Raw genomic sequence first — 12278 nt, forward strand, 5'->3', positions numbered from 1 at the left:
AAAATTTCAACCCGACTCATTTAAATTGTTTAATTAAATGAATTCCGATTTTTATCTGTATCATCGCACCCTTTTGATTCCTCTTTTTTTCCAAAAGCTGGAACATGTCAATCTAATGAAATTCTTTTTGCAATACAAGCAAGTACTTTATGAATTTTTATTTTAGCTCCTACTATATCAAGTAACACCAAAAAAAATTATTAATTTTTGACGCATAAAATGAGTTGAACCACAATTCAGATCAAAACTCCCTCCCTCCCATAATTTCCAAATCTTCAGTTCAAAAAATTAAATGTTAATCGCTTCTATTACAAAGAATAACAAATAATCGTGTCATTTGAAATGAAAGAATTGAGGGCTAAATATGCAAAGACTTCATGGTTTCAACACGAACTTTCCTGCTTCTTTGTATGTTTTTTCCAAAGTCTCAGCTCTGTTTACTTTGAAACCTCTGATCCTCACTTCTTCGGGTAATGAAGTATCTTTGTAATCAACATCTTCCAGGATCCACCCCGAGTTGCTGACGGACCCCCCTACTTTAACCTGGTTCACTCGCATAAACAACGACAATGACATTGGCACAGTTAAATCGTTGTGCGTAACGTGTTTGAATCTATCGTTGTGGTTTATTTGTTATTGCAATAAGAATTCAAAAGTGAGATAATCTAATCACTCAAATATCGAAAATCCATCTAACGATCACTTTCCTCTCATATTTCATTACATAGAAAAGTTCTTTTGAGGCAAGATTTGTCATATCCTAGCAAAATCAAAAAAACGTACGAAATATGATTGATTACGATTTTACTGATTGATCGAGCCTTTCTAACTTTTTCCCTTACCTCTGCGCTGTCAACGGCAAGTATAACAAGAGCACCGTCTAAGCAGAGATCTTCGAGGTAAATATTTTGGCCCTTTATGATCATAGTGGATTTTTGTGAGACGGAGCAATTCCCACTGATTTTGCTTCTAATACTTGAAATTGTGAGCCCCCATTTAGGCTTCCACACAATACGAGGCCATACTTCCACCTCCTGTCCGTTGAATACATGGCGAAGGGGATCATCAACCTTAACACCAGCCTGTGCAAAATCAACAGGATTTTTTGACTTTATGTCTAAACAGTGTATTGTTTTATGAATCTCTCATTTCCACATAGGCACTAAAACTATTTTTGTAGGAACAACATGAAGATAACACTAAGATGTTAAAAATGGTTTGAATATGTTCAACCAACATCGACTGTTAGAAGCATGGATGTGGGGAAGGAGAGGAAGCCCAATCCTATTTGTATCGAAGGTACTAAACAGGACTTTCGCATGAGGTGAAAGCACATTGGAAAAGAGAGATCTCTACTTTGAGATGAAATCTTGTCACGTGTAAGACAATTATGACATGCTAAGATTTATATGATAAGGAAAAAGTTGGATTCAAGGAAAAAAAGATGCGTGAGATTAAAATCTCTCTCTTTCCAATCTAATTCATGCATAGGTTTCTTGGAGTTTGATTGCATGAAAGAAGCTAATTCTTAGGACTTTCATGTTGTGTGTGCAGCAATGAATGTTCGATTCGTATTTGGTATCACGGTCTTCTTTTCCTCTCAGTTTAGTTTACCTCACAATTCACAAATTACATAATTAATCACTAACCGAAAGTAGAATCAGGGTTCAACATTCTCATGACATAAAATAAAATTTGGATTTAGGGCTGAAAGTTAAGATGGGATGAGCAAGTTTGACGTTGCCAACCTCAACTGGTTTGGGATTACTGTTTGTGTAACATAATGCTTCACGTGATTTTTCAACTTAGTCAAGTCTTTAATAGAAATACATACCTTTCTCAAAATAAGGCTGTTTGCCCTATATATGGCCATCTCTCCAGAAGTAGCACTATGGTATGGGTTGCCTTTAGGTACCTTTAAAATATTTGCAAAACATTAGAGAGATGATAAAAGAGACATTGTCAAACAAAACTTCCAATGATTTTTTTAAAGAAAATTAAATTTAAAAGAAGAAAGGAAAAAGAAAATAATGAAGTTAGATCTGATTGTAAAACAGCATAATATCATCCGATTATGCAACCATGCAGAATCAGATACAAGTTTTCCACCATTTTTTGTCAGTGACTAGATAACTTTTATAACATATTGAACAAAAAAATACAAGCCTTCAATAGCATGACAACTAAAATCATTACAGCCAGAGTTCCATCACCTGTGAGCAATGTCAATCAATACCAAATATAAGAATAGAATCATATCATCGAATGGTGTTTTATAGCTTAGTGCAAAAAAACATGTATGAGAACCTCAATTTTCTATTCCATAACTCTTCAAATGTCATCAGGAAGGAAAACCATAGGGACGAGTAAAGCCAGTCTCATATTCGTACGTGACAGCCACGGGCAAAATAGTTTGGAGCAGCAAATTTTAGGCTTCTTAGTAATAACTTCTATATGAAATAAAAATCGCACACTGATATTTGATCATGCAAAGCGTCGAAAAGAAAAATCAGTACTTTATGTTTTTCTGAAATATAGTTCACGCCGAGGGGAAAAAAGACCTAAACTATTTTCAAATTACTACTTATCCGGTTCAAAAAATTGTCACCGGTCCATGCATGGGGATGAATTTCTTTGAGAGATTGGAGGTTTGGTGGCTTGGTGCCACCCCAGTAGCTGCATTGGTGGCAACACAGTAGTTCTGATGGCACATGAAGGCATATGAATAAAGTCAAGGAGGGTATTATTCAGTTGGAGTCCGCATGCAGGACAGTCTTAATGAGCCGTGGATGTAGGCACAATAATGCTTATTAACAATCAAATAGTGTCATACCTTAGCAGCATCTTCAGGATTGTTCTTCACAGGAGCATAAGCAAACCAACTCTCCACCATCTGTTTGGTTACACAACAAAACATTAATAGTTTACACATGGAACTATTAACAAAACATAAAGATATGTAGTTGAGAAGGAGAATTTAACTCGAATTCAAAGATTAAGAAGCCATAGTCTCTACTCACAGTAAATCCAACTCTAGCTGAAGGTGGAAGCGTCTTGGGATAATCTTGCATCATACATTCAAGTCGAGTAGAGGATTTGAATGCAGTTTTGGTAGAATCTTTGTATCTGAAGTTACAGGGATCAAGAATTGGTCATTATAAAATCGTATTAGGAATCTTCATGGTCATCATTAAATTTATCTTATTAATCCATCCAAAAAGAAATATAGAAGCGTTTTTTTCCTTGTTTCCAATTATTTTATGAATAACAGAGTCAGAGCGGTCCTGCGGTATAAGCTGATCTTGTAAAGTACCATTCCATCTCAACTGTAGTTTGTTATCCAAAGAAAAGAAGAAAGCTTACTTGGGGTTAACGAACTCCTTTATGGTACCCCCTGTTTTTGAAAGCTCCTCCATGTAAGGGCCAATTTCAAAAATTAACTGCATATCATAAACTGCCAAGTCAGGTCTAACTTGCTTAAAAGGAAGTGCAGTATTTCTAAAAACCACTTCGAACATGAAGAAACAAATGACGATGGAATAAAATTCAGTTGATTTCTTTGAAAATGAATGCCTCAAAATGGCCTATTGCTGGATAAAAACCCGTCTAACAAAGAGGCCCAGAATGTCAAAAGAACTTTGGCATTATCCATGCAGGACGAGTTCAAGAAACAAAAAACCATCGGTGATTCAAAAAATGAAAATAAAAATAAAATACATACTTGGTTTATGTTTCCTGGGAAGGGGGAATAGCCTGTTTCAGAGTTGACATCTCCCTCAGGATGCCCACTACCTCGCAGCAATGGATCAAGTTGATTGTATTCCACATTGATAACCATCGTCCTCCCTTTGCAAAGTCAAAACAAAATTATACAAGCTATCCACCCTCCCAAGCAGTATACATCAATATGTTATTAACAAATATACCATCTTGATGAGTGAGCCTTGTAATGCCTCCAATAGCTTCTTTAGCTTTTCGAGGAACTGCAAGAGAATTAACGTGGTACTCATTGGTGGCACTAACACCCAGTGCAGCTGGAATTGCCTGTAATACAGAACAGTAAAAGAATAAGGTGTTTGCTTCAGAGCCAAAAGCACTAACCACTTATAACATAGACAACATCAGATCACCGCCTTTCGGCAAAACCTTGAATAGAAGACCATTAGTATCTTGGAAAAACAAAACCCATTTGCGACCGGAATCATGCCTGATACAAAGAGCACGCAGTAAGTCTCACAAAAGAAAGCCAATTTTCAGAAAGGAGAAAATGTTTCGAACAGTACGGTTAACTTGTTCTTTTGCATACAACGTGCCATTGATAAAGCTAAATCCATGGGCTAAACATACCATTCTTTAAGGAGTCCACTTGAGTAAAGAAGTGAATGAACATCACCATGACCATGGGGTTTTGTCTGAAAATTTTGGAACAAAGAATCTCAAAGGTATATATATTTTTAATTGAGATTTACTTCTTCATTGTGAGCTGACTTATCTGATCCTTGAGTGAAAAGGAATTGAATACAGAGCCTAACCTGGATTTTGTATTTATTTTGAGGATCCACAGCTAGCCTGGCATCATTATCATCTAAGCAGGCAACCTTTTCCTAGAAGTGGTCAAGGGAAAATTTTGGTTATTTCAGCACGTTTTGGGCATACCGCGGAACAGGGCAGACAATATAAGGTAATTTACCTGCTTAAGTAATTTTATTTGTGCCGGTTTCATCCCAAAATAAGAATTTGACTCTAAGAGATTTACGGTGCGTAAATGAGTATCATCTGATGTCATAATGGCCAGAGGAATCTCTGTCGGTCCTTCACCTGTCATGAATCAATAAAAATATATGAGACCACTGGCTAATACATGCTAATTAAAAAATTACTCTGTTCCATCCAGCAACATTACTAGCTTAGACTAGGGTAAAAGAGAGAAAATCTCTTTGCACAGAGGTCAGGTCAATCTATGGGATCTACACATTTCCATTATATGCCATCAAATTTCAGCTTATCTCTTAGTTTCCTGTGTTGATTACTGTTGATAAATCGATAGAAATATGTGGTTGTAACAGGCTTGTATTGAAGTCAACACTATGGAGGATATTAGAGGCAGAAATATTTATTGACACGAAAATTGGCATGCATGTATACTGAGAATTAGAATGTCACTCAGATAAGCTGAACACTATATTGGACAAAGGAAATTGTTAATTATAACTCTACAACTGGCGGATAAATAGTGTTCACCTAGTAAGATCAATTCCCAGAACAGAATTTATGACCTAAACTCAAATGTGAAAGATGACAACAATATATATTCATCAAAAAATATTTTTCCATGTCCAAGGAGCAATGTCTGAAAAAATTTCACAAGTTTTAGAAAAATATACAAATACAAATGATGCAGAGAGTGCTGGAAGTCTAGCACAAGTAAACATACATCTTCACTGGTAAAAGTCTCTGCTGCCTCAATTAAGATTTATGAACAATCCAAACTTGTCCAAAACAAATTGGTAAACAAACCTCGGATCAGCCTGCAGCTAGCATCTTGTAAGGCCAGTATATACTCGATGTAATGCTGTAAGAAACATGTTCCTGTTGTAGATTCAGAAGGCAGCGCCACCTGGAAAAGACAAGACAATACTGTCAAAAGAACTAACACAAAAATTATTTTATTAATTGTCAAGTAAAATCGCATCATAAACACATATTTCAATAAATATCCATGTCATGTTAGACTTTACATATAGATCACACAAGTGAATACCTAAAAAGAAATTATTCAACAAATTATGAAGTATAACCTTTATGCCGTTGTATCCAAGACGTTCTCCAAGACCTCCAGCAACAAGGACAAATGCAGCCTTCCTAGCTTCCCGCACGCCAGCCTCTTCATATTGAACAAAAGTATCATCACAAAAAGTCAAAACTTCTCCAGATGGCACCTGTCACAGGATGGTAGCAAAATTAACTAAAATGCTGGTTTCAAACATTACGAAAGTGAAAATTCCTAGATGAAGATTTACAACGGGAGCCGATAGAAATGAGGTACAAAGACCATTCTCACAATTATTGATAGATTATGTTACTTGAGCAAAGGAGACAATCGGCTAAAATAAAGAGGGATAAAACCATCTATACAAATGCTGGAAGCTCATTTACAGAAAGATATTTGAGCTAATAAAAATCAAAACTTTTGGGACAAAATTATGGTATTATTAAATTCTAAAGGCATAGAAGAAGCATGTGCAAATACAAACTTTGTAGCATATCATAAACTCACAGAGATCACTTACAGAAGGTGTAAACCCGTCATATGGGTTCTTCCCAGCTTTTGAATCTGCCAAAAGTTCCCTAGCAGTTTTAATATATGATGTCAAGCCCCCAGGATAACTAGAATTAAGTCGAGTGACCTGGGAAAAATAATGAGAATAGTAAATAACACCTCAAATTACGTGATTCTATGGAATGACATTTACATTAACACGGACAGGGAAAAGCATCTCATTTCAAACAGAATGCTGGGAAACAAAAGAGATATAAAATGGGAATTTTTTAACATAAACATAAAAGATCGTATACTCTCTTTCTCCTTTTAAACCTCCTGTTCTGGTCTATAAGCCAAAAATAAAATCAACAAGAAAATTTAGCTGAACGCAAAATCTACACAGCCATTATGATATTCAGCCATCATTTTATGTTAAAATATGATAAGCTAAAATTCTTCGGCAATATATCCAGAGGAATGGCTGCACACATTCAAATTGACATATGTTTCAATCAAGAACCAATTTTTGACCTGCTGAGGACTATATACAAAATCTCATACTCTGATCCCGTTATAGAGCAAGAATAAAGAACAAGATCATGAGAAACTAGACCTATGACTACCACTATAAATATCAATCAGACCAATGCATTTAACAATAAACAAGCCATATCTATGCGAAATTCAACAAGAACGACATGAGAATTCCCATCAAAACTCAAAGAAACAAAATAAACATAAAATTACTTGATCAAAAAATGCACGCTTCTGGTCATCATTGACCCCAGGGTTGGACCAATGCTTGAAAAAGTGACTCTGTCCATTTTCCAGCAAAATCTTGGCCAGCTCAACCTATAAATCCGCATAAGCGCATCCATATCTCACATTAGATCCAATGCCAACTGTACAACTCAGTTACATTGGACAAGAAATTAATTAAAGTTCAAATATAATCTAACCATCTCTACCTATACAAAAACGTGTACAACACAGAAATAAACCATGTTCCATTAGATATAAACAATTTCCAACCAGAATATATAAATTCCTATATCACAGTCACTCACAAATCACAATTCAATTACATTCACTTATGGACACATGAAAGTATCGATTCGAATGCAAATCTTCGGGAATGAAGAGGACCTGTTGAGGCGAGAGGAGTGAGAGATTTTCTCGGAGACCGGTCGGTGCTGCGGTGGTCCAATCATCGTCGCCGTGGATCCGGAGCTCGGAGAGACGATCGGCGGTTGATCCAACGGCGGAAGTCGCCATGATGTCACTTCACATGAATTTAACGGATGCGATCTAATTAATTGAAGAAGATGATGTACGAGGATAAGAGTACGGACTAGAGATGGCGTGGGGTAGTGCTGTTTTGGCCAAACTTGATATACAATTCAGTTATTTCAAAAAATAAATTTTAAATTAATTATAATTAAAATTATTTTAAAAAATAAAATAAAAATTTAAAAAGTAAAAAATTAATTAATCATTAAAATTATTTTCAAATTTATTATAATAATATTTAATAACAAAAAATATTATATATATATATATATGTATGTATATATATATCATACTCACGAAAAATTTAGGGTCCGATTCCGGCAAGCGTCACTAGTACAGACGCAGATTTTTGAAATTGTCCTGAGCCTGAAATCACGAAGAAGACCGTTAAAGGGGGTCAGGAGGGTGTCCTGGCGTAGCCCCTCCGACGCTCAAGTCAGTGACTGATGATATATTGGGGGAGCAACTAAGGGTGCTATTGAAAACAATATAATGAATCCCTCAACTGAACGCTCAAACTTGATATTTATAGGAGAATACATGGGCCCTTGACGGGCCTGTCTTCCATTTGGGCTAGGGATGGGCCAGGGGTAGTAGGCCCATCCATGGGGTATCACCAGTCTCTCCCTCCCGAGTCGAACTGAACCGTAGGTTCGAAGTTCGATTAATTGTGTTGTCCTTGGTTCATCGGGCGTGAGTTGTGTATTTTCTTCCTACCGCTCGTCAGTATCCAAAACTTTGGAAACAAATCAAGTCGCAATCCTGCTCTGCGGGGAAAGATTTGATCTAGGCTTCCACCCTGCTCTGGTCACCTCCTTACTTCATTCTCACTTCTCCCATACAGAATTTCCACTGCAATTCATTCACCAGCTCTCCATCGCCTGGTAACAGCACGCTCCTAGATACACTCGCCTCACCCTCGCCCAACCACCTAGCCCTCACGCCCTCGCCCAACAACCTAGCCCTCTCGCACCCGCGCCACACCTTCATCTCACCCTCGCCGAACGCCCGCGCGCCTGCCCCTTCGAACGCTCGCCCCACAACCTAGCCTCGCCCAGCCGCCTCTCCCCCACCGAGGGCTCGCCCAGAGCGCATACCCCGCGCTTGCCAGCAGCTTCGCCCAGCGCCTGCCTCGCCCTCGCCGAGCGCGCCTTCGCGTCAGCCACGCTCACCCCTCGCCTCGCCCAAGCCAAGCTCGCCCCTCGCCTCGCCTCAACCTTGGCGTCGCCCCAACCCCATCGCCGCGCCCCTCGCCTCGGCTCAGCCCCATCGCCTCGACAGCGCACAGAGCCACGCTCGCCCCTCACCTCGCCCAAGACAAGCTCGCCCCTCGCCTCGCCCAAGCCAAGCTCGCCCCTCGCCTCCCCTCAGCCTTCGCGTCACCCCAACCCCATCGCCTCGACAGCGCACAGAGCCACGCTCGCCCCTCACCTCGCCCAAGCCAAGCTCGCCCCTCGCCTCGCCTCAGCCTTCGCGTCGCCCCAACCCCATCGTCGCGCCCCTCGCCTCGCCTCAGCCCCATCGTCTGCGCCCGCTCGCCCAGCGCCAAGCTTGCCCCACGCCTCACCTACCTCGCTCAAGCAGCGCGCTTGCCTAGCACATCGCCTCACACTCTCCCTTCGCTTGCAGCCCTTGGTTCCTGAAGAGCTTTTGGGGGCGTTGCCCCCAAACCCCCACGACCTGACCGGGCAGATCGATCCCCGTAATTTTCGCAGCGGCAAACATAATTCGTTATCGACGAACCAAATAAATTTTTCTAACACCTTCTGCCCTCGTCGTCCTCATATTCAAGGTCATCTATTAAGCTTTTGCAGGAAAATAATTTCCACGTCCCTGCGCCCTTGACTCATCTGCTAAAATAGTCCTTAGCAGGAAAAATAAAACTTCAACCTCCTCACCATCTAACTCCTCTGCTGAGCGATGCCTCAGCAGGAAAATAACTTGATTTCCAACTCCTCGCCCTCTGACTCCTCCACTAGGCGATGCCTCAGCAGGAAAACAAAAGTTTCACCTCCTCACCCCTGACTCCTCTACTAGGCTCAGCCCAAGTAGGTAATATTTAATTTCTCTTCATCAACTCTTCTCATCCAATAGGCGCAACCTTAGTAGGAAAATAAAATATTTTCTAGTTCCCAACTCTGTTCCTCTACTAGGCAATGCCTTAGTAGGAAAATGAAGTATTTTCTCATTCCTATTTCTGCTCCTCTACTAGGCGATGCCTTAGTAGGAAAAATAAAATTTCTCTCCTCAACTCTGCTCCTCTACTAGGCGATGCCTTAGTAGGAAATAAAATATTTTCTCCTTCTCCACTCTGCTCCTCTGCTAGGCGACGCCTTAGCAGGAAAATAAAAATTTCACCTCGTAACTTTCTGACTCCTCTGCTAGGCGATGCCTTAGCATGAAAAAAAAAAGATTCTCCACCCCCACCCTCTAACTCCTCTGCTAGACGACGCCTTAGCAGGAAAATAAAGATTCTCCACCCTCACCCTCTAAATCCTCTGCTAGGCGACGCCTTAGCAGGAAAATAAAAATTTCACCTCATCACCCTCTGATTCCTCTGCTAGGCGACGCCTTAGCAGGAAAATAAAGATTCTCCACTTGCTAGGCGACGCCTTAGCAGGAAAATAAAAATTTCACCTCAACACCCTCTGACTCCTCTGCTAGGCGACGCCTTAGCAGGAAAATAAAGATTCTCCACCCTCACCCTCTAACTCCTCTGCTAGGCGACGACTTAGCAGGAAAATAAAATTTCACCTGATGGCCCATGGATGGGCCCACTACCCCTGGCCCATCCCTAGCCCAAATGGAAGACAAGCCCGTCAAGGGCCCAGGTATTCTCCTATAAATATCAGGTTTGAGCGTTCAGTTGAGGGATTCATTATATTGTTTTCAACAGCACCCTTAGCTGCTCCCCCCATATATCCTCAGTCACTGACTTGAGCGTCGGAGGGGCTACGCCAGGACACCCTCCTGGCCCCCTTCTAACGGTCTTCATCGTGATTTCAGGCTCAGGACAATTTCAAAAACCTGCGTCTGTACTAGTGACGCTTTCCGGAATCGGACCCTAAATTTCCCGTGAGTATCAATATATATATGCACGGGTCCGGGTGGGTCAGGCTAAACCCAGAACCCGTCCGAATTTGTTGGTTGTTAGGTAATCATCGCACATCTCGCATCGGATGTGTCCGTGACAATATCGATCTCATATTGTATTGGTAGTGAAAAATAATATTTTAAAATAAAAAAATAACATTTTCATAATCGAATCGAGTTGGATATTTATTTGATAAAATTGATCTTTGAGACGAGTTCATATGAGTATTTGTCATAATCTAATTGAGATTATATCACTTTCATATGAATTTATCGATCTTGAATTTATGATCTTATGCTTAAAATTTTGACGATATATAATTTATCTGTTGAAAATGTAATCAGTTTTAAAATGAAATTGTAATTTTAATGTACTAATTATTTTTTATCAAATAAAATTATGTTGAGATAATTTTATCTCCTTCGAATTTATGTTAAAATAATTATAAAACACATTGTTTAGAAAAAAAAAAAAAAGTTACTTTACATATCTATACTTTATAGAATCTAAAAGGTATGTATAATTTAAAATATTTAATTGATATATTAATACACCTTTAATACAATTCTAACCATTTAATTGTATAAATATAATCATAAAAATTCATATAATATTGTTTCACATATCAAATTTTGTGAGACAAATCTCCTATCAACTGATAAATAAATATTAATTTTCACTACAAACGTGCATCGCGTCGACACGACAAATATGAATCGTACGACCTCTTTGGTTGTCCTGCATTGGATCATATGCATATACAATATGTTGGAAGCTCATTTGGGCGTCGAGATAAGTCCAAATGAAACATTTTGGGCGGCAAGATTCACAACACTCGATTGGACTCTATTTGGTTGTCTTGATAATAAAGAAAGAAATATGGAAAAAAAATATATTTTTGTATTAAAATAATCGTATAATTTCTTTTTAGAATAGGTCTTTTGATACAGTCTCACAAATCTATATACGTTATGTGAGTTGATTTGATCCATATTTATAATGAAAAGTAATACTTTTTGTTATAAAAATAATACATTTTAATGGGAAGAGACAAATATAATATTCTTATCACAAAATTGACGCGTGAGATCGTTACCTGAGATCTTTTGTCTTTATTTATTGTGCAACATGAGTTGTCCCTAGCTCGTGGAGTTGTGGGGGTAAGAACACGTGATATTTAGCCGAACTACGACAAAATTATTATCTTGTATTAGTCATGCATTATCATGAATACATAAGACAAATATGCTAGGTGTATGTAAATTGCATTTACAGATGAAACTGTATGAAAATATATACACAAATTTTTAACCTTATTCCACTTGCTTGAATACCAAAAGTTGTATTTAGATATATGGATCTGTTTGTTTGACTAAACGCACTCGACGATGAATTTTAAATCTCAATTAATTATTTTGAGTCATTGTGATGTAGTTCAAATTTATCTAAGCGTGCTTAGGGTTCATTTGGACGAGTACTTTCAAAATTGTTTTTAGTGTTTTATAAGTGAAAAAAACTTAATGCGGTTGAACAAAATTTTTGTGAAACGTCTTTAAATTTTTTTTATAAAAAAATTGTTCTCCAATTATAATTTTTGAAGTACAATTGAGATGTATTTTTAGATGTTTTTAG

General features: G+C 38.5%; 1 protein-coding gene and 1 long non-coding RNA gene across 2 annotated transcripts in view; both read right to left on the reverse strand.

The window, feature by feature from the left end:
* Nucleotides 1-199: 199 nt before the first annotated feature.
* On the reverse strand, nt 200-7629 carry LOC142520852 (UDP-sugar pyrophosphorylase-like). The gene is made up of 17 exons (XM_075624002.1): nt 7409-7629; nt 7010-7114; nt 6291-6407; nt 5799-5939; nt 5518-5617; nt 4691-4818; nt 4533-4604; nt 4348-4412; nt 4147-4207; nt 3927-4044; nt 3722-3846; nt 3364-3440; nt 3021-3126; nt 2834-2893; nt 1835-1915; nt 843-1082; nt 200-543 (listed from the first exon to the last, which is right to left on the reverse strand). Exons 1-17 carry the CDS (start codon nt 7535-7537, stop codon nt 376-378), a joined length of 1893 nt encoding a protein of 630 aa, XP_075480117.1. The 5' UTR covers nt 7538-7629; the 3' UTR covers nt 200-375.
* A 2571-nt stretch (nt 7630-10200) lies between these two features.
* Nucleotides 10201-12278, reverse strand: part of LOC142521402 (uncharacterized) — a 93651-nt gene continuing 91573 nt past the window's right edge. The window contains exon 3 of the long non-coding RNA XR_012814163.1: nt 10201-10306. This is a non-coding gene — a long non-coding RNA (uncharacterized LOC142521402). The remainder of the gene's footprint in view (nt 10307-12278) is intronic.

The sequence above is a fragment of the Primulina tabacum genome, chromosome 12 (genome assembly GCF_025594145.1).
Source record: "Primulina tabacum isolate GXHZ01 chromosome 12, ASM2559414v2, whole genome shotgun sequence".
Taxonomy (NCBI): Eukaryota; Viridiplantae; Streptophyta; class Magnoliopsida; order Lamiales; family Gesneriaceae; genus Primulina; species Primulina tabacum.